General features: G+C 48.3%; 1 protein-coding gene across 1 annotated transcript in view; it reads right to left on the bottom strand.

The window, feature by feature from the left end:
* The window catches only part of ERLEC1 (endoplasmic reticulum lectin 1), a 1019547-nt gene that overhangs the window by 34825 nt on the left and 961193 nt on the right, over window positions 1-23529 (bottom strand). The window contains exon 13 of the mRNA XM_069608229.1: window positions 21857-21932. Within this exon, the coding sequence (XP_069464330.1) occupies window positions 21857-21932 (76 nt within the window). The remainder of the gene's footprint in view (window positions 1-21856; window positions 21933-23529) is intronic.

The following is a 23529-nucleotide window of genomic DNA, read 5'->3' as shown; positions in this document are numbered from 1 at the left end:
TGAGGAGTCATACAAATGTGTATCCCTGTAAGACCCCAAGTCCCTTAAGGTTAAGGTGCCCGGAGGAACTTTTTTCCTCTAAGTGTCTCCTCAAACAACTGGCTGTGCGGATTCTGGGTCAATCCAGTACAGAATGCAACGTCCATGCCTTGAGTACTACGAGAGAGTGAGTGGGCTACTTAAGTGCCATATTTGGACTTGACCACTGCACACCTCTGAAGGAGAGCTGCAGTTGTTAGCAAAACTATATATAACCTGTCTTGTGAATGCTATCTGTGTTCAGTCGGACTCTGTACCTGGATAGAAAGTCAAGTTAAGAAGTCTGCAGAAGTTGAATGTGGCAGCCCTAAGTTATTAACTGGTTGCCAAGAGTTACAAATAATGCATCCCAGTCACTGAAAGGAGAGATATCCCCTCAGCACACAATCTTCCATATAACATGAGGGGCTGCATCCCTTTCATATCAAACCTGGGAATGAGTCATGAAGCCCAGAAGATGCTACCCCAAAGATAAACTATGATGAATATCAACTGAGACGTGCACTCTTCCAAGCTCTGTTTTGAATGCAAAGCTTTGCTCAATATCTCAGGGGACACTGTCAGTTAAAAAGCTTCATGGGTACTCTGGCTGGATGTGATAGCTGAACTACCAGTGCACAGGTAACGGACTGAGCCCGGCGCCTGTGTTTACAAACTGAAAGCATAAACACAGCAAAGAAAGAAGTTAAATGTCACATTGGGTGTCTAAGGAGTCTGTCGATTGCTTTATCGCCTCCATTGGACACTCTGCATTTTCCCCATACCAGCCCATTGCCATCAGAGAACTGGACTGCTGTATCGTATACCCTCTCCTACATTTCTCCTTCCCAGCACAGCATAACCACGAGTGGTTGCAAGGCAGTCCAGCAATGTTGCTGCATCACCAGGGAACTATTGGTTGTAACTCCAAGTACCTGGAGACGTTGACAGCCATCTGCCAGAAACAACAGAAGGTACCGGGCTAAGAGGTTCCTTTTACTTTGGTTCCATTTTGAAGGCAATTGGAGTGTTTTCGAAGTCAAGGCTGGTCTTCAACATTAGGCCTTTAACATTGGGGTAAATTAAGAATCAGCAGCAGTATTCCACTAAGAAGGTCCATCTCTCGCATCGACTCCCCCCTGGGGGCCTGCTTCCCGGTTGAAAACAAGTGAGATTGTGCACCCACAGGACTGACTTTAAGTGATCCTAACAAGTAGGGTCATGACCAAGAACACTCCCAGAGACTTTCTGTACCTGGATTACTCACCTTAAATTGCAATAAATATGTTTATACAAGATTAAGAGAATGTTCATAACATAGCTAATTGTAACATCTATGTATGTATATTCCTTTATTCAAAGTAATAGTTTCATCCTGTACTACGTCAACACCACATCCAATAATGAGTGTTGGCCTTGAATGCTCGAAAAAAAGCCACCTCTAGGTACCACCTTTCTCCCGGATCTAGGCAGAATCAAATAATAAGGAATAACTGCAGCACACATCTCTTTAATCCCAGCTGTGAACTATCAGACAATGAGGAATGAAGGTAGCAGTCTTAGCCTGGTCAGAGGCCGGCCAAGGCTACAACATCTAACGCTTGTAGGTATTAGGTACGGGAATGAAACAGCAAGCATCAACCCAATGTGCCGCATTGTTGCCTTACACAAATGCAAAAACCTCACATACATTATTTCCCACACCTCTATAGTGGTAACCCTGAGACTACACAATTCCAGTTTGAATTCAGCAGGTTTTCTTGAAAGGCAGGTAGCTTACCTCCCTGTTGAAGGGTTCCTGCCATTTCTGGGCAGTTGCTGCATGTTTTCATTTTTAAAATCACATTTTATTGACATTTTTTGCAGTTTCCATCCGGCAACAAGAACACCAACTAATTCAACATTTTAGAGTTACATTTCTCCCCCTTCCCAACCTCCCTCCCAGAATGCAGTTCAGCTATAGTCTTCCAAACCCTTACCACCACTGGGAGTCTCCTAGGTGCTCGCACATTTTTTTTAATAGCTTTCATGGATGAGCTATCAACCATACTTATTGAAGAAGGGCAACCAGATCACCTCTATATCTGTCCTTGTCTCATCTAGGAGGTGTGTCAGGTATTCCAGGTCATAAATGGACCTTGCTTTTAGGACCCATTCCTTCCCCGTGGGGACCGTGCCCCTATTCCATTGTTGAGCTATGCAGCATCTCGCCGCCACCAACTGAGCGTGGATCATGTGACTCTCCTCCACCCCTGCCTTCCCATTCTCAGCCACCTCAAACAGCAACAGGTTGGGTGCACCATACTATCTATTCTGTTCACCCCCTTTAGCCATCCCAGCACCTCTTTCCAAAATGTCTGGATCAAGGAGCATTTCCACCACATGTGGTAATAGTCAGCCTCCGCCCCACCGCAGCGCCAGCAGCGGGCATATACCTTGGGTACATTTTTGCTAGGGTTGCTGGTGGATAGTGCCATCTGTGCAGTATCTTGAATGCCTGCATTGTATATTGCAGAGTTAGGGTGGACTCTTTCACCCCTCTGCACATTTTACCCCATAGCTGGTCGGTTATTTCAACCTTTAGGACTTTCTCCCATTTCGGTCTCGCTTGCACCCCATCTACAAGTTCCCCTCCTCAGTTCTCTGTACAACCTGGTTATCCTTCGTCGGTGTTGGTTTCATGCAGCAGTGCTTTTTCAAAAGGGGTTTAGGTCCCGGGATTGATTGCCTCCCCATATGGATTTTGTCAGGACTCCCTTTGACTGCAAGTATTTGAAAGGAGAGAGTCCCTGCATTCCTAACCATCCCTCCAATCAGGCTAGTGGCATAAATTCTCACTCCCCCCACAACTGCCCTGCCATGGAGAGGCCCGCTTCATGCCACTGCTGGAACCGCAAAGGGTCCGCGATATGGTTTTGTATCGGTGGGCTCAGATACAACTAAGGGGGGAGGGCCACGTCGACTGCAAGCGGGTGGCACTGCCCTTTGCGCCAGATCGACCAGAACACTTCAAGTACGGGGTGTGTTAACACACGTCTCAGGATTTCACTCTGCGGAACCCACATCCACTCCCCCAGCGTCACCAGGCGAAGGACAGCATTGTCCATGTGGACCCACTGCTTCTTTGTGTTGGGGTCTAGGTGGTCCACCATAATCCGCAGCTGGCTGCTTTATAGTATGCTCTCAGGTCTGGGAATCCCATTCTGCCGTCCTCTTTTGCCAACACGAGCAAGGCATAAATTAGTTTTCAAAAATATTAAATGTTTCGTGATTAGCAAACAAACCCATTTGATCTACTAGACCTGTAGGTCAAGTTACTTAGTTTTTCTACTTGACCTAAAAGAAATTACCTCGACCCATGGCGACAGGTGACAACAAATGTAAATGTGCTTTCTGTAAAAGGGTGCATGTCCCCACAAACCCACTTCATGTTTGGAACACTGCTGCCACCCAGAACCAACTCATGCACAGTGAACTGTTTATTTTACCTTTATTGCAAACAAACTAAATGTTAAATAGTTTCAAGCATTCCCTGCAAATGGTACTAGTCCTTCATAAAATCTACTCGACTATGCGAGTGAGCAAAACGACTTTGCGCGCCCTGGATGAGTGTCTTTAAAATGTAGGTTATTTACATGAATGGACACAAAGAAATAGGGTGTTGCTTTTCTTTTTTTCTTTTCATTGCGGGGAGGCAATAGGGAACCTCTTCATGTTGCCTCCCCACCCACTCCACTTACCTGTAGGACCGGAGCATCGCGCTCCGGCGGTCCCAGAGCTCCACCAATCTGGCTGCCATCAGACATGGAAAATAGACTTTGTCCCTTTTCCGCCTGCCGTCAGCCATCCTTTTAAAATAAATATATTTTTTAATTTTTCACCGGAGGTTCGACTGCACTAGCAGCACAGAACTCCAGATGAAAAAATGCGAAAGTCATTCGCACCCCAGATGAATTCCGGGGTGCGAATGCCTTTCATGCCCTGCCAGGAGGGCAGGCATGGCTTTAACGGCCCACAACCCGAGCTGAGGGCCTCACTTCACTTGAGCCTGCCTTAGCTCGGGCTGGCGGGACGTTAAAGACCATGTTCACCCTCCTGGCAGGGCATGTAAGTCATGAACATTATGTAAGAGGAAAAAAAGTAAGAGACTAAGGAGAATGGATGGTGTAGCAAGCGAGAGAACTGATCAAACTAGGTGGAATATTGTAGTTTGCGTCCATCTAACTTTCATGATATCTGGTATAAAGCAACAGGGTGATGAGCTTGAATGTCAAGGAGTTTGGGATCAGATCATGAATTGAGCACCAGCTGCACAGGTGTATCAAGCCAGCAGGTCACAGAAGTAGGCTTGCTAAGGCTATGCATTTGGGTCTGTGATGATGTACATTTTCAAAGGTGTTCACTTGTCAATTTGATGTATCTTCCCCAACAAAATGAAATATAGTTGACACTATGAGATTTAGATACACCAACCTAAACTTTAGGGTAAATCATGGAGACCATGCAGTGTTTTACAGTAGCAATACTGTAATTATTCATTATGTAACAACTTACATTTTTAGGAATGGAATTGCATGACGGTCTTAAAAAAAAATTGTTAACAGATACTGGTCTTTGCCAGACATAATACCGTTAATATAAATAAAAGTATCATCCTGAGTACTTCTTGTTTACAATTGTTTGAAAAAGAAAAACATATCTTGTGCAATCCCACACAGGCCAAGAGTGTAGAAGATGGTTACTGCTGCGCTCTGTCTCCGTTAGTTCCTTTGAGCTTGAAGTGAACAGAGAAAAGAGGGTGGAGAGAACCCTACGGGCAAGAGAGGAATGCCAGGCGGGCAGTGCTTTCATTAAACAGGGCAACTTAAATAGCTAGCTTTGCTACACACGTGTCAATTTAATTAGCAAACCTACAGCATTGCATAGCAAATTGCAACACTGCTTATTTTATACCTTGAACAGTACCCTGTACGCCACCCTGGGTTTCGCTCCCACCCAAAGAAACCTTAACAGGGCTTTCTGAATTTTCGCCGAGAAGTGGGCCGGCACTATCGTGGGGAGCATTTGGAAGAGGAACAACGCTTGGGGAGGGGAGGACTGTCATCTTAACGCAATTCAGCTGCGCCATCCACAATAGCCCTGTCCTATCCCAGCACTGCAGGTCTCCCTTTATCTTCTCCCACAAGGAGAGGCAATTCCTCCAAAACAGGTTCTCGGGCTCTATGGTGACTTCTGTCCCTAAACAGCAGAAGCCCCTCTGCTGTGTCTTGAATCCCCATTTGCCGACCCAAACTTTGTCTACCTGTTCCCATATCCCCACCAGGAACGCCACTGATTTAGAGAGGTTGACCCAAAACCTCGACAATTCCCCATATTCCTTTAGCCCCTTCAGGAGAGGCGGGACTGATGACTGCAGGATGGAAAAGTAAAGCAGTGCACCATCTGCAAAGAGACTTGATTTGTACTCTTTTTCCACCAATGTTAACCCCCGTTATGTCTCCCGACTGCTGCAGGCTTATCACCAGTGGCTCTGTCACTAGGGCGAATAAGTGGCTCTTGGGAATGTGGTACAGCGCTCTAATCCATCCCATCCATCGATTTCCCATTCCTATCTCTTCCATTACCCCTTCCATGAACGACCAGTTCACCCTGTCGAACGCCTTATCGGCGTCAAGAGAGAGGACTAAGGCCTCCCCTGTCTGCCTTTTCTGGTCATATAGGATATGTAGGGTCTTCCTCAAATTGTCAGATCCTTGCCTGTTTTGAATAAACCCTTTCTGTTCTGGGTCTATGAGGCCAGGAAGGTGGATTTCCAGGTGGGACGCAAGGATCCTTGTGAAGATCTTTGTGTTCACATTGAGTAACGAGATGGGCCTGTATGATGTGCATTTCAGCTTGTCTTTGCCTTGCTTAGGGATCACTGTTATTAGCGCCTCCCAGAAGGTGAAGGGTATGTCCTCTGCCCCCTCATGGAATTGAGGACCTTCGCCAGGTGCCCCGCAATAGAGTCCTGGAACTGCTTATAAAAACCTGCTGTGTAGCCATATACCCCTGGTGCCTTCTCTGTTTTCAACTGGCTAATTGCCCCCTTGACCTCCTCCCTCTTGACCTCCTCCTGTGTTTTTTCTGCTTCCAACACAGATTTCCCCTCTACTGTAAGGAGGGGGATGGGGAGCCTGGCCAGATATTCCTTGATCTCTTTCACTTGAAGCCTAGCCAGTTGGGAGTACAGTGCTTCATAGAAGTCTGCAAAGCGGTCTGGGATGTGGTCCTCGGATCAGAGTGTCACCCTGTTATCGTCCCGTAGCTGGTGAAATAGTCTGTCTCCCCTGCACTCCCCGATTCTGTTTGCAAGTAGTGTCCCCCACTTTATCGGCTTCTTCGTAAAACTTCTGCTTGGCATATCTCAACTTTTTCACCACCTCCACTATTGGGATCAAGTGCAGTTCTTGGCGCTTATCTCGCATTGTGTCCAATAAGCCTCCCTTGTCTTCTCCCGGTCGCATAAGCCTCGCCCTTATGTCTTTCAACTGCTCCTGTATCTTCCCCTCTATCAGTACCCTTTACCTCTTTTTTCGTGCCCCCTCCGCTATGAGAACGCCCTCACCGTTGCTTTGGCTGCCTCCCATACCGCCTTTGGGCCCCTCTCCCCTGTGTCATTTGTTGCGAAGTATTGGGTAATTTCCGTCTGGAGAAAATCCCTAAATACTGGGTCCCTAAGGTGGCCATTGTTACACCACCAGCGCGGGTCTCCCTTCCTCCAGCCACCAATCCATTGTAGCCATCTTGTGGTTCGACCAGGTCTCCTTTTCCACCCTCGGTGGTGACACCATGGCTTCCTTTTCATTTGGTACATGTAGGAGCTCTATTCTAGTGTATGTGTGGTGTGGGGGGCAAGAAGAAGGTGTACACTCCCGCCTGGGGCAACCTGGACCTCCACACGTCTACCCAGGAGTGGACTTCCAGCAGTTGGACAAAAGCTTCATGCGCCCTTCCTTTTGCCCGAGTCTTGTTCCCCCTTGCCGACCACCAGTCCACTGCCGGATCCGCTATTAAGTTGAAATCTCCTCCCACCATTAACATGCGCCCACCCCCCATTCCTCCAGTTTCAAGAATGCTCTTCGCAGGAATGCTAACTGGTGCGTGTTCGGTGTGTAGATGGATGCTAGGATGATTAGGCATCCTTCAATCCGCCCTTTGACTGCCACCAACCTCACGCCAAACCCACTCTTAACTTGTTCCTCTCCCTCAGTCGCATGGATCTTGACAGGACAATCCCCCACACCCTCTTTTTTACTTGTCTTATGTGAGGCCTAGAAAGTCTGTCCCACCGCTGGTCCCTTGAGGGGACGTTCCTGCCCCTGCCTGTAGTGCGTCTCCTGTAAAAACAGCACCGCTATATTGGCTTTGCGGATCATGTTTGAAGTGAGTGACCTTTTATTCGGTGGGTTTAATCCTTTTATGTTTAATGATGCTACTTTTGGTTTAACCATCTCCCATTTTTCGTCTTCTCTCTGTGCACCTACCCATGGTTGGATGTTTCCCCTGGTGCGATCGTGGAGATCTACTGCATTCCCCCTTCACCTATCACATGTTATGTACCCATCTCCCCTCCTCTTCGCCCCCGCTCAATTCTGCTTGTGTCGCTAATCCCGTTTTGTGTCCCCTTCCCCGCCCCCCTTTCCCTGTTGGGGCATTCGGCCTCCCGTTTTCCTGTATCCGGGCATTATGGCCGAACCACCATGATGTTGGTCCCTGTCCTAATCCGTCATGCACCTTACTTTAAGGTTTTCCCAGTGACTCACCTTTTGCCGCCTTGGCTGCCTCTCTTACCCCTTTTTACCTCCCTGCCATGCATCCCCTCGGACGCCCCCCCGCCCCCTTTCCTGGGTCAACAGTTTTCAGTCATCTTCCCCCCCCGTGAACAATTCAAACACTTACATAGCAAGTGCCAATAACTGTCTTCTCAACTGTATTCCTTACCCTCCTCCCTTACTTCGCCCCCCAGCATTCCCTGTAAACACAATTTTAACATCATCAAGCGGTGCCCTGCAACTTGGGCTCCTTAGGCCCTCTAAATTGATCCAATAGCATCAGGGCGAGACATCTCCCCTCAGGTCATCCCTTGCCTGGGAGGAGGGGGGGGGGATGTTGAGCTTTTGATATTACCTGGCCCCTTGTGTTTTGCGCCTGCCTTGCTACATCCTTGAGGTCGACGTCTTTTAGAGCTCTACCCCTCCTCCGTCCCCTGGTTGATCTTGGGCCTTTCCCGTTAAGTCCTCTGTGTCTTGATGTCCTCCTCATGCACCAGGTGATGTCTCTCTCCCCTACTTCAAATATGAGTGCGAAGGGATAACCCCATCTGTATCATACCCCTTTTTCCTGGAGCCACCTTGTTAGAGGGCCACATTTTTGGCGTCTCAAGAGGGTTTGTGCTGACAAGTCGCGAAAGATGGTCACCTTGGAGTCCTCGTGGTCGATGGCCCCCATTCTTCTTGCTTTATCCAAGATGACCACCTTATCTCAATGATAGTGCAGTTTGGCAAGGACTGATAGCCACTTGCTCTCCTTCTTTGGCCCCACTTTAGTCCCAATGTCAGTGCGCATTCCGCAGATTTCCACCAAGTATTATTTGGATGTCACTTTTTATGGCTCCTATTTCCGTGGTGCATGGGTGGGATGCCCCGTCTGCCCTTGCCGCCGCCATCACTCCCTTGGAGTATTGGAACTTCGAGAGAGCTATCTTCCAGCTCATTCCTTTGGCGCGGGTTTAGTGTCACTGGGTACCCTCCACTATGTTCTCCCTTTGTTTCTCTTCCCTCTATCTGTATCCCTCGTCTTCACTCTTCCACACCTGGGAGTGGTGGGGCTCGGAGCGCCCTTCTTTTTCTTTTCTGTGTCCTCCGTCTCCTTGCCTGCCCTCTCCCCGACCACCAACCCTTGGTTGCCTCACTGTGTTAACCGCTTTGCCACCCTCGCGGGTAACCTATCATGCATCTCTCTGGAGGGGGCGGGGGTAGCAGAAGCTATTCCCCTGGTACTTGCTTGCAGTCTGCAACGTTTCCTTGGGGTGTCACTAACCCTTCTCTTGCCTCACTACAAGCCTCTTGTGTGGGCCTGGGGTCACTTGTCTTCCCACTGGTCTGATCTGGGCTATTGGCGGGCCTGTGTATTCCTCTGCCTTGCGTTAACACTGGTGGATCCATGGGCAGTCCATCTGCGCTTCTCGTGCACTTCCCACTGTGCCCCCTTATTACTCCGTGCACCACCCCGCCAAGCGTTCTGGGGGCCAGCCCTGTCTCATAAGGGTCTTACTCTCCTTGTTGCTCTTATTAGATTCTTCCACGGGTCTGCTCTACACCGTGGCCGTTCATTTGTGTCCTGGGGGGGAGGAGGGGGTGATTGGGGTCGCCTCCTGCGCTCCCCAGATAGGGACCAGTGCTTTGCTGAGGCACCTGTGTCCCTTCTTTCCAGTTGGGGGTTAACGCTTAGTCCCTGCATTATGTGACCTAGTGTTCCTTCCAGGTTCTCCCCGTTCCCCCTGCTGTCTCTTGGGGGTGGGGCAGAAGTGCTTGAGGGGAGGGGCTGCCCCTCCCCCACTCCTCACAATAGCTGCGTTGTTCTCCAGCTGCTATGGGGCCAGCCCGCAGTGGGGCTTCTCGCCCCTGCCACCCGTATGGCTTCTGGGCTCTCTTCTTCCCGTGCTCTCTTGCCCTGGCATGCACAGCTGCTCCCGGCAGGGGAGACTCACCGCCTTGGCAGGTAACTGCTGTCTCCTTATTGGCTACTCGCTTTGTCCGCTTCCCCACTGCTTGCAGGGCCTTCTCCTCCTCTGGGTACTGAGCGCTCTCCCCTCAGCCTGGCTACTTTGCTGTGCGGGGTTCACCCACGGATTTCACCGGGGCTTGTCACTGAGCTGGCTGGCCTTCTCCTGGCTCCCGCTGTGTCAGGAGTGCACCGGGGTCTTCTCGGTTGCGTGCCGCCTCCTTTTCTGTTTTTTTCAGCTCCTCACTGCAGAAGGGGACTCCACAGCAGCCGTGGGTCGCTGCACCACGTTGGCCCTTTACACAGCCTTACTTCTTCCCCGCTTGGCGGGCTCTTGACTCAGAGGTGTCTCCCTCCGATATGCCGCAGCCTTCACTCTGCCTGGGGACCCCTCCAACGCCGGCTCCAGGGCTTGTAAACTGCCTCCAGCTCTCAATATTCCGGGACAGGGACCAGAGCAGCAGACTCAGGCGACCAGCTTGCCTGCACCCCCTGGTGGCCTCCAGTTGCTGTATTTTAAGAACCAGTTCTAACCACACTGTCTGGGAACCTGTGTCGTGGGGCTTATCCCTGGTTCCTATTCTGCTCCATTTGCCGGTTGTCTTCTTTCGTTGGCCGGGCCGTGCCTTCCCCACCTCATCTATCATTCTGGGTCACCACCACGATAGGCTTCATGAGATTATTTTTTACTGGTGGGCTGCTTTCCTTTGTCCGTCAAACCACAGCAACTTGCTTTGCTGGGTTCTCCCACCTTTCTGGAGTTCTCCTTGCCATTGCTTTAGCTTCTGACTGGAGGATCCCACTCCTAGGAAGGGCGACTGTCCTCTTTCACATCGCCTGGGTCATTGTTCTGTTGTTCAAGGCCCTGGCTATTCAGATCCTGTAAACCACACCTGGAATTAAGATTTGTACTCACTGGGTTGTCTGGGTCTTCCTGTACCAACTTTTTGGAATCACCACCAAGAGTATCAACCTCTGGACCCTGGGTTGTTCTGGATACTTAACCCCATGGGTCCCCATGCTCAAGGCTTTTGGCAAGGGGGCCTTAACCACATTTTTCCATTAACTTCCATTAGAGCTGGACCTGATTTGCTGCATCTCCCCTCATGGCAGGTGGTTGACATACCTTCTTCAGGAACTCATCCTAAGTGTCCACTCCGCCCTTCCCTGGGATTGTTTGCTGCCAAATCAGCATGTATGGGGGTATAACTGGAACGTACCTTGTTTTTTGCTATAAACGTGGACATACCCAATGACTTTGCCGCATTGACTCCTATGGGGAACATTTTACTCACCTAAAACTCTTGCAAGGCGAGTTTGGGGGTATTTACCTGCTCCAGGACAATTTTCCAGCTTCCAGTTTGGGAGCAGTGAGTTTACGGCAATTTTCCAACTACTACATCCTAAAGCTTTAGGGTTACAGTGATTTAAGTTTGGTATCTGGTGTACTGTAGTGACTTAATTCTGAGGCTTAACGTCTGGTTCCCCTCTCTTCCCCATCCCTTGTTTTGATATGTAATGTGCCCATCACTATATAGTTGACCAACATTAAAGCATTGCAGGTGGTGAGGGAGAGAGGTTGAGAAAGGTGTTGAAAATATTCCTTAGCCTTCAGCACCTGCGTGCGGTTACTTGCGAGTGCTAATGGCGATATGGCCCTCGCCCAGGGAGGGGGCGGGGTGGGGTGGGGTTTGGGTGGTGGTGACAGGTCCGATAACTGCATCGCCCCCCACTTAGACTCATGCTTCGAGGGGGGGCACTTGGAATTCAGCTGAGATGCGAATAAACCCAGATCCGGAAACCCCCATTTCTGGAATAGGGGCGACAAACAGTTGATGGTTAAATCCCATTCATAAGTGTTGAACCCCAGGCGGCTGAGCTGATCCGCTTCAGCATTGTTGTCCCCTGAGAGATGGACCGCGGATATCCATATCCCCTCTGGCAGGGCCCACTCCTAGATTGACACTGCCTCCATGCACAGGAGGGGAGAGCGGGTGCCATCCTGCTTGTTCAAGTAGAACATTGTTGTGGAATTGTCGGTCCTGACCAGAACCACCTTGCCCCCGATGAGCGGTAGAAAATCCCTGAGTGCCAAGCCCACCGCCCTGAGTTCCAGCAGATTGATATGCAGGAGGGCCTCAGTCCTGGACCATGCGCCATGAATCGAATATCCATCCAGGGTAGCCCCCCAGCCTGAGAGGGAGGAATCCGTCCTCACTACCAGAGTGAGCTCTGGCTTGGTAAATTGGGCTCCCACTGCCACATTGCAGTCCAAAAGCCACCAGTGAAGTTCCGGACGGAGGGATAGGGAGCCTGTCCGATTGCACCCCTGTTTCCTGGTCCCAGTTGGCCGGCAGGTGGAGCGGGAGGCGTCTCATGTTGAGTTTGGCGTGCCACACTGTCAGCACGCAGGATGCCATCAGGCCCAGAAGGTGCTGGAACCACCATGCCGAGGTGGCAGAGCTGGCCAGAAAGTGCCTGATCGCTTCTGACGGGACCGGAGCCTTTCCAACATGGGGAACACCCTCTGAACTGCTGTGTCCCAGCACACTCTGAAGAACACCAGGTCCTAGGTGAACTGTGACTTCTGCTGGTTGAGGGAGAACCCTAGTTGGTGAAGAACATCTGCTAGTTGCTGGCAGGAGTGCACTGCCCCGCCCCCTCGGGCAAACTGTCCCTCACCAGCCAGTCGTTCAGATAGGGGTATAGGTGGTGGCCCTCCAGGCGAAGGAGGCCAGCCACTGCATTCCTGAGCTTCATGAGCACGAAAAGGGCCAAATTAAGGCTGAATGGAAGCACCCTGTACTAGAAGTGGTGTGACTTAATCGTGAACCACAGGAATATATGTTGCGGCCGATAGATGGGGGGCATGAAGGTGCGCATCTTTGAGGTCTAGAGAACACATCCAGTCCCCTGCACACAGTGCCTCCGCTATGTGTGCTGGGGTGATCATCTTGAAGCATTAGAGAGGTAAAGATAGGTTGAGGAATGACAGGACCAGGACTACCCACAGGCTAGTCTTGCTGGTCTTGGGTACCTCAAAAATCCTGGAGCCGGAGCCCCCGCCTCACTGAGGACCCGGCTCTACTGCTTGCATGTCCAAAAGAAGAAGGATCTCTCGCAACTGTGTCGGCATCCCTATCTGAAGCAGAGGAGAAGAGGGCAGAGGAAATGGAAGAGGAAGACGTAAGCCTGTGGAGACTACTGAAAAAATCCATGTACTCCTCAAACAATGCTTCTAGCTGTCCGTGAAGAAAGCCAGCTCTGGACAGGGCAGCAATGAGTGATGAACTGACGTTCATGAAGGGTTGGGAAAGAGACTTGGGCATACCCATCTAGGAGGAGGGATGGGGCAAATTTGGGCAAGGGCCCAAAAGGTTCAAGGTGTGCCATAATTAAAGAATCTGCATACAAAATATGTTTAAGATGGTACAGGACACCGAAGAGGCTGCATAGGACAAATCCAGAATTCTCAAGTGGGTGCTGGAGGGGCTGTGGACAAGAAGGGTATATGGAGCACATGTGGTGGACATGTCCCAAAGCTGGGAAGTTCTGGAAAGAAATACTAGGCCAAATTAAGAAGATCACAGATGTTCTGTTGCCAATGGGCCCGAAAATGGTCCTCCTAGGAGCAGTAGCGGAAGAGATATATGAAGCATCAGGAGTGAGAGCGAAGCTGGTTACCCATATGTTGACGGCAGCTAGAATCATGTTAGGGCATAATTGGAAATTGGAACAGGGTCCGATACTGCTGATGTTGTGGGTCCGTATATGGAACATTATGGCCATGTAGCACGTTTCTGCGTTAGCATCGAACAACTATGTGAAAGTATGGCTTCCGTTCCATGAATACACAACCTAGAGAGAGAGTTATTTCCATAGGCCAGTCATTTTCAAGAGTGTCTCAGTACTCTAACCCTGGAGAGGAAGGATCCTGGACAAAAGAAAGGGACCCGATAGACTTACAGGAACATGGCTTGTCCCGTAACCCAGAAAGACAATAGCGAACAATTCTTGAATGTTAAAAGCGGATTAGTTGTCAAATATACCACCAAGTGAAGGGTGTTGGAGGGGAGGGGGGAATAAAATGGAATCAGGAGGGGATAAAAGGGGGATATAGAGTGGGGGGAAAGCAGTCGCTGAACATTTGAGAATGTATACGGTTCTGTTCATGTTTCTATGTTTGGTGGCGATTGAAAACAAAATAAAGCTTATAAAAAAATGTTAAAAAAATTAAAAGAAAGCCAGCCCTACAGGCAAGCTGTGTTCCCTAACCGATACGTCATATCTTTTTGGCGTCTGAGGCAGGAGCGGAGGAGGGGGAGCAAAAAAGCCCTGCAACGTCCTCTGCTGCTTCATCCGTCTGGCTGCCACGTACTGCAGTCCCTGAATCGCTTGAAGCCACTGAAGGAGCGAGGTTTGCAGTCGGACCTGTCCAGGGTCTGACGGAAGGACTTTGGCCTGGTTTGGTCATGATGGGCAAGGACTTAGCAGTCTGCGTTTTTTTTTTGTTCGTCAGCTCGTGATCAGTGGACGAATGAAAGAGGTCCGTCCCTTCGAACGGAAGGTCTAGAATCCTCTCCTGCACATCCGAGGAGAATTTTGTGGCATGCATCCACGCCATCCACCTCATCTCGACACCCAAGCAGTGGCCTCTGCTGGCTGTGTCAATGTGTGAGACCGAGGACTCCATGAGATTCAGTGCAACCGCACAGGCCTCCCGTCAACACAACCTTGAAGGAGGCCTGACTCTCCGGGGGCAGGCCAGCAGGACCCCCCAGATCTCTCACCACAGTTTCTGGTTCGCCGCGGCAAGAAGGGTGTCTGTTAGCCAGACGCAGGTGCAGCCCGGAATTGAGAACATCTCCTGCCGAAGGACTCGTGGGCCTTGTCCTCCTTGGACAGACAGCTGGAGGCCGCCCCTGCCTTGGAAGAAGGGGATGGCTTTGAATATGAATACAAGGAGGCCGCTGCCACGACTGAAGAGTGTGGTTGAGGGTGGGAGACCAGGAGGACTGGTTCCCCATCCAATAGCTGAAAAAAGCTGTCCAATTTCTTGTTCATCTGGGTGTTGGCCCTAGGCTTCTCCCAAACCACATTAGCCACCGAAAGGACATCTTTCTGAAGGGGAATGCTGAGCTGCTCGTGGCGCGCCGGGACAGGACCTCCACCAACACCCCTGGGGGGGCCTGCTGTGCGTCATCATGCCCTGCCCTTTTTTGCTAGACAGAGCCAAGTCCGGGTCCTGCAGAAGAGCAGCCAGAGGGACCTCCCTCGTCAGATCCCGAAGGCGGCTGGACATTGACAGGTGACTGCGGAGGAGGAGGCGTTGGTGGTACTTGAGGCAGAAGGCTTAGAGGCAACTGTGGGGCCTGGACCGAGGTGGAACAGGCTGCGGTACTGGGACACTGGGAAAGGGAACCAGGGGAGGAGCCCTCAGAGGCATGACCTGTGGAACCACCTCCTTGATGAGGCCCCTGAGGAGCCTTGACATCTGGGGTGACTGCATGGCCAGGAGGAAGCACTTGAAAAAGCGATCCTCGCCGGCCGCCAGATCACATGGGGCATGGCCCTCCGCCACGCTGGGCCTTCTTTCCTGATCGAAGCAATGAGGAGCCTGAGGTGGGTATCCAAAAGGCTGGGAGGGATAAATGTAACCCTGCGGAGACCAACTGCCTGCACCATAGGGCCTGACACCACTCCCCAAAGGAAGAGGACTGGAACCCCCCTTGAGCGGCCCATTCGGAAGCCAAAGGGGCCGGCTGAGGCCCAGAGTCAGTTTACAAGATGGCCGCCGGCCTTGCAGGCTCAGCCTCGTGCGTGTCCGCCATGGACTCTTTGCACCCCCGAGCCTGAAGCAGAAGCGCTGACCTCGAGATGTCTCTGGTAGGCCCATGACCCTCAGCCAGCAGGCCGGTAGCCGAATCGCCCTGTGTGACGACCTCAGAGATGGCTCGGGTAGGCTGCAAGGCTACCGCCTGGAACCAGAGCGCGAAAGCCGCTTGCACCTCAGCGAAGAAGATGAGGAAGACCTGGAGCGCCCCTCAGTGGATCGCCCGGAAAAGGCCCTGTGCCGCTTGGCTTGGGAGCCGGTAGCCTTAACTTTCTCGGGTCTGTCCAAGGATCACCTGGAACAGCCCCTCGGCTTGGGAGCCGGTAGCCTTAACGGCCTCAGGTTTGCCAAATCCAGAGTAGAGGGTCCCCTTTCCAGTTGGGGGCCCCAGGAAGGAGTCTCTGTGCTGGGGGGCCTTAGTGAACAAAGGACCTACCATCTCTTGACACGAGGGCCTTGCGATAAAATCCTTTAGATGACCGGGAGGAGAAGAATTGAAGATCTCTCTCCAGGGGGAAGGACGATTCTTCAAGGTTCGGTGTCCAAGAGAGCTGCAAGCCGCACACGTGTCCCAGCAGTGGTCGGACCTCAGGCACTCGAGGCAGAGCGCATGGGGGTCCGAATCCAGGAACTACGGATCGCAGGATGCGCATATCGTAAAGCCTCCTGCAGCCGACATCCACCGGGGGAGGCAAGGCACCGAAGGGAGGTGAAGAATTTCAAAAAACGAAAGACCGGGAAGCACATGGAAAGTTGAAGAAGTTCCCGTGCCTAGCTGTCAGGTCTGACACGGTACATGCGGAAAAAGGGACTGGGGTTAGGTGACGGAGGGCGGGGTCTCGGGGGTGTCCCTGTGCATTATGCTAAATTTAAAGCATTTTTTGCTGCCAAAGGTTCCGGTACCATCCCCATATTGGGGGAAGCCCACAAGGTTGAAGGAAAAGGGACGGGACTATGAGTATGTAGATTGGGAGATATAGGTAGAGGCTGTTGGAATAATACTACCTTAATAGTACTCGAGCAATGAATGCAAGTGTTCTGTGTGGAAACGATAGGTATGAAACGTCACATACATCATAAGTGGCAAAACAGGGTTCTAAGCAGTACTTTGATTAATGGCTCCAGGGTAAGAAAGTTATCCATTAGAATCCCTAGATTTCGAACCATCCTGTTTGGGCTGAGGGCAGTCTCCCATCTCATCCAGTCAATTAATAGCGGTGGGGTTTGTCGTTGAGCACGTTTTTTTCTGTTTTGTCCGTGGTGACTTTTAATCTGTTTTTTTTATCATCCAGGTGCCAATAAGAGACCATTCCTGCAAAATGTGTTTTTCCGAATTGAGGAGTCCAAATTTAGGTTGTAGACAAATGCATGTTATCTGTGTAGGAGTTAACAGAAATTTGTTCTTTGCCGATGATGGCCATGAGAGGAGTGACACAGTCAAATATTATGGAAAAATGTGGGAGCAGGAGGCTGTCGGAGAAAGAAGATTGCACAGAGACCTTTCCCTCCCCAGCTTGGTATGACACTTAACCAACCAGACTGGGGTTTCCACACCTGAAGGGGAGATGGATGTAATGTCTGGAGAGTCCACAAGTTGTGTGGGGATCACTACAGTGAAAGACCTTTGTCCTTTACATAGTGCCAGAGTGCGAATGGGAGACTTGCAAGTCACCTTGCACTCAACATAGACTGAGTCAGGCGAGCAGCTCTGGTACCTGCTCAAGCTTCAAATAGCTCACCATGCATGATGGACAGGACAGAGAACAGGTGGCTTGCAAGTTACGTGAACATATCAGCACTGGGAGAAGTCAGTCAGGAGATGCAGGGAGCATGATCTAGGAGCTGCCATGAAAGCGCCACATTACTACAAGCTGCCTTTAAGCATCAGACTATGCACCTCATTCCAATCACACAATTTGGTGTAATAAGTCCAGCCATGTGACTCCCTGAAATGCAGAGAACACTTGTTACCCGGGGATACATAGGAAACAGTCACAGACATTATTGAGGGCCTTGATATGGTGAATGCATTATACCAAAAGGAAAAAGGAGGTCAAAGGTGTGAAGTTAGGAAGGACACCTGGAGAGATGATGCAAGTGGAAATACAGTAAGGAAGAGTGGGGAGACCAGGGGCCTAGTAGTGCAACTCATTCAGGGGCTGTTTTCTAGATCCTGGTAAAGACCAGGGAAGCCTGAAGGAGAAACTATTTTGCAAGCCTCCAACCAAGATCTGAGTACAATCCAAAAGAACATATAGCCAAGACCCTGGTGCCAAACAGTACACTGGGGGAGAGAACAGACCAGATCCTGTAGTGGACTCAAGAGTAAAGTATACACGAGCATGTAGTAGGCGCAAGTCTAGGAAGGCGGCACTTGGCTAGGGGGTGGGTGGAAAATAGTTTTAGTTATCACCTAAGACTAGGGGGTAACCACAAGTACTTGCTAAAGGGCGTGTGCACAGTCTACAAATCAGGAAGATAGGAAGACAACCCACAGCCAGGGGGTTATAATTTCGGAGCCAAGGAGTAAACAAAGATGAATTTCTGAACAAAGGAGAAAGCAAAAAGTTAGGGCACTATAAATACTGAGTCACCTGAAGATAGCCAGGAGGGGACTACATCCCTGGAAATTAGGGTTTTGTGCAGAATAACCAACGGGACATTTAGACTTAGACACTAGATCCTCCTAGAACACAACGTTTTTTTTTTACCCTCTATCCTGACAATGTTAATTAAGCATTATAACTCAAGTTTAGTTGCATCCCAAAAACCTGGAGGCGTTCATCCAACACTTCCTGTGATAAGGAATTCAAGCCATATATCTTGTGTGTCTACTGTACTGGAGCTCTGCATCATGACAAGGATCCATGTAAATGCGATGATGAGGGGTGAAAGACTGGATTCTTGTGAGACGCTAATTGCAACGTTACAAAGTGTTGCGTTGAAATGCAGCATGCATGTTGTTTCTATCTTGTTAGATGGATGCATAGGAGAGACTACATTAAGGCACCAGTGTACTCCTGAGACATGTATAATAACTATTCGTTTAGGTATTTGGTAGACCTTGCTGACCCAGCTAAGGGGGCTGCAACTGTCATTACCTTAGTAAAAATCTGAGGTTATGTAGCAATGGGTATTGGCAATGTTTATCCTGAAAACAAGAACGGCCTGTGACATGGCCATACTGGAGTGTGCATGGTTAATGATCTTGACATTTTTTTGATTCACTATCAAAAATATTTTGCAAATCTAATGTACAGATATGCTTCTTTCAGACATATGGTGCAGTATCAGTATCCCTGCCAAAGTGATGACTAGATCAATGACAGTGACAATCTTCCAGTGCCCCCTTGAATTAACTGGCACGGAAGCATATGAAATGCAATTTTCTTCTCCACTGCAAAGCAGTAGGAAACCAATGGCAGCACTCACTCTTCCAAAACTCATTTGATGAGAAGATTCTGAATCTCCACCATCAGTGCTGAAGACAGACTCTGAAGAGCAAGGGAGGGAAAATTGCACATGCTGTCTGTTACTAAAAATCCCAAGCTTCTGTCATGCTATGCAAGGCTTGCAGGTACAACACTCACTATTCCCCCTATAAGGAGCAGTTTTCCTGGATCGCTTGGAAAGAGTCCACCCTTTCAGAAAAAAGGGGCTATTAAACAGAGAAACCTTTTATCTAATTTTCTTTGAGTCTGACTGCTGGAGAAACTGCCTGGTCATTTCCAACTGGCCCAAAAATTCTGAATGCCATTTGCTGTTCTGGGGCTCTTCAACTGGTAGAAGGAAGTTGTTTCTTCTACAGCTTTGATATCACACACAAAGACTTAGCAGCAGTCGGCAATTTGCTTTTTGCTTTTCCGGATTGATTGAAAGTACACTTGAGGCAGCAGGTAGGTTGTGCAAGCTCCTTTATTTTTAGTCTTCAATCAGGAGACATCAGGTACAGTCATCGGAGATAGGAAGGGAGCTGAAGGAATGGAGCCAATTGGCTCCCACCACCAAGTCTCCATCATGGTAACTGCCTCAGGTGGAACACTCAGGATCTCAAGCATACCCCCAAACATTCCAGCACTCATACTAACATTCCATTGATGACCTTACACACACACACACACACACACACACAGACACAGACACCATGGGGGACAGGGACACATCAGAAAGCAATAGGGAAGATTAGGTCCCAACAAGGGATGGCAGATCCTAGCACCAGATCCTTATAGTGATGAACTCTAAATGCTCTTTACCAATGAACAATGCAGTGTAAACTCCAAGGATCTTGTTTCAAAGTTTTCAAAAGGGCAAAAGAAATGTGCTTTCCCTCATTTTACTGTCACCATAAACGTATGCCTCTCTTTACGAAGGTCTGTCCTAAAGAAGGAAAGAATCCCTCAACATGCGTTTGAATTGCCAGCGTTTGCGTGTCTGAAACAGGGATTTTTTTGGGGAGATTTTCTCCAAAGGTTGTCCCTTCTGTTCATATTCTCTGCCTTTACGTGTAGTCTAAGAAGTGTTATGTTATTTTCACACATGAACTGGCCACACAAAATTAGGTAGTTTCAATTGTAAAATTTGTTTATGGTTCACAGAGAATTTGTGTATTATAACCCAGGAAATATATAGAACGGAAATTCATTTGCAATATAGAAAACTACACAAATGGAACTTATGCTAACATATAATATGCCCCGATTTGAAAAAAGCTCAGGAAGATCCGAAACACGCGTCATAGAAAAAGGCTCTCCTTCGGGAGATCTGTGATTGTTATGCACGATTCTCTGTGAACCATTAAAAAAAAATTACAATTGAACCTACCTAATTTTGTGTGAAAATAACATTACTTTACTCAACCTCGGAGTAGGGGTAGTGGTTCCTCCGATCTTCTCTTTCACACATTCACTTGCACATTGTTAATTTATGAGGTTGTGAGGCTGAAGAAGTTGACTCCCACAATTACCCTCTTTTAAGTATAGTCTAAGAAGTGGCCATACTCTTGCCTTTCTGCAAGGTGGGAGTGATGGTCACCGGAAATTCAGTGATTTTACTATTCTGGTAGATGTTATGCTTGAACTAAAATGGCGATGGTGCGCAGTGCATTCTGGGAGCGCTCAGAGCCATGATGGATATTTACTTCATGCCGCAGTGAAAAGCTGCACACATTTTGCTGAGCGTTAGATTCACAGTGCTGAGGAAAACATGCTTTCCAAACCTGGTATGCGGTCAAGGACATTTCTGCTGGGAAAGCTAACTTTGTTATGGTTTGTTACTGTTCTCCGTGGAGCGTGTTTTTAGAGGAGGGCGGTACTCTGCTCCTTGAGGGTGGCTGTCGATTGACCCAGCTGGCAACCGACGGCTGCTCATCAATGCGCAAGTGCCATTTCCAGAAGGTTCGAGAACTGCCACCCCTTTTCGGAGTGTGTACATATGCGGAAACCCGGAGGTGGTCAGGTGAGACTTCAGCCGGAGGAGGACGCTTACGTCCTGCATTCCTTTGAGCTGTGGTGCTCTCGGCCTGGCTTTTCCCGGGGTCTTCCAGCCGCTTCTGGGCGAGATGAGGAATCCAGTTACGCTCACGGTGATGTATTTTCTTTTGAATTCTTTGCTTCTTCTGTGATTTATGTCTGTTTTATTTCTGTGAGTTATTTCTATGTTATTAATGGTTGCTTCTAAACTTTGAATAAATAGCCGTATAAGTGCTGATTAAGAGTGTGTGGTTGCGAGTTATTGCTTCTTTCTGCGTTCAAAGTATTGGCTCTATAATTGCATTGGTGATTTATGTTTTTCTGTGCACTCTGGGGAGAGTAATACAGTAGAACACAAACATTCAAAGGTTCTGGCTAGTATTATCAATGACCATCACTTAGAAAGACCTCCTTGGGGCGAGATGAGTTTTCTAGAGTCTGCCAAGAAGGAAAGGGCAAGAAACTAATTAGGAATGGTCTTGTCTAAAGAGAAAGTAGAATATTCATAATGCAATTTTATTAACTTATTTTTTATATACATAAACATTGTTTGCATTGTTTATTTTTCTGATGATGAAAGTTAATGAATGATTTTAAAGGGATGCCTTTCTTTTAGAATGCCCGGCTGCCTGTGAGATCGAAGTTTCTCTTTCTGTTAAAAAAATTCCAATACCTTCTAATCACAGCTTATAACTTCTTTTAACATCTGGTAAACATCAATGATTATTTGTTTAATCCAATAAAATCTTAACTGGTTACGTGTAGTACTTACCCCAAGAATGTATTGGCAGCTATGAGGCTCAAGCATGTACACCGTAACAGCATGAGGAGAATCAGATTCTTTGCACCTAAAAAGGAATATTCGTGATTAGTGTCACAAAAAGAGAAATACAAAATACATTTATTTAGGTCTTGGGCAGTAGTACTTCTAGTTATTAAGAAACTTGGGTAATCCTTTGTGGGGCGACAGGTTGTATGCTGGAAACGCTACACCGATTATGTATTTGGAAACTGTACAGGTACCATTGAGGAACTGGAAGAGTTATTGGTATTCATTAATTCCATCCATGAATGTATTAAGTTCACCCTAGATATTGGCAAACTATCATTACATTTTTTGCATGTAGAAAGCGGTTTAAATGAACATGGATTTGACACTAATATCTACAGGAAACAAACTGATGTGAATAACAGTTTACAGTACAGTAGTTTTCACCCGAGAACTATGGTTGACAACCTACCATACAGCCAGTTCTTACGACTCGAGCAAATTGTCTCACAACCAGCTAATATTGTGTAGGAATCTGCGGTTCTCACTGAGAGATATAGATTTAGAGTCATCCCGTAGATGCAGTCTCTAAAGACCGGTCGAAAGCCTTGTCAGTGGAAAGGCCGGGGTAACTTAAAACTAGAATGAATGATTCTGACATTCCATTATTATACATTTCCAAGTATTCTAAACAGAGCACACAGATCTCTAGGATTATCAAGAAGAATTGGAATGTGCTTGATTATGACCCGTTACTCCTTAGATTATTTCCCAAACCGTCTATGACGGCCTTCAGAAGAGAGACTAACCTCAGGGACAAACTGGTCAAAGCAAAACGTACCACACAGAAACAAATGCTATTGGGCAAACCGAAAAATTTCACCTTTCCATGTCTTAATTGCAGCAGTTGTAATAACGTTATTAAAAGGCAGTTACATTCTACATCCAAAGCCAGGGAAAAAGATAAAATTGTGTCATCATGCTACATGTATTACACCGAATGTCATATATGCATTCAAATGCCACTGTGGCCTATTGTACATTGAACAAACCAGCAGGAATGCGAGAGAACGGTGGGTTTAGCATAAATCAAATGTTTTGGATGCATGACCAGAAGTCCTTTGTCGCTAGGCATTTTTTGGAGAAAGGCCACAATGTTTCACAGATGCACTTTGTCATTCTTGAAGTGATACCCTGCTCCACGAGGGGTGGTGACCCAGTGAGAAAAATGTAATAATGATATAAGCAAGCCATGCTTTTCTGATAGCTACCCATAATATGATTTAGAGATTTACTGGTTGACTGTCATTGTAACAATGTTAATCACTTGTGTATGCAGCCCACCCCCCCCTTTTTTTTTTAACAAGGGTATTGTTTATTAGATACTTGTAATGTACGCAACCTTCGCTATTTTCACTAGATTGTACATATGTTTGAAAGTGATGTTGAAAAATGTCCATAGCCCTCTTATTTATGGCAGATCCCTTCTTTTTCTTCTTGTATTACATCTTAGGTTTTGTCTATATTCCTTCATATGTTCGGCTCTATTCATAGTCTGTTTTCGGTGCTTATGATTTCCATCATCAGTATGACATCACTATGTACCATCCATTAGGTGTGTTATATCCCTCTGCATGTCTGTTTTATCATGTGACCAATGGCCACGTTGCTTTTTA

This window comes from Ambystoma mexicanum, chromosome 4q (assembly GCF_040938575.1).
Source record: "Ambystoma mexicanum isolate Mex_15411 chromosome 4q, UKY_AmexF1_1, whole genome shotgun sequence".
NCBI lineage: Eukaryota > Metazoa > Chordata > Amphibia > Caudata > Ambystomatidae > Ambystoma > Ambystoma mexicanum.
The sequence above is the reverse complement of the archived record's forward strand: the minus strand, read 5'-3'. Positions and strand labels throughout refer to the sequence as shown.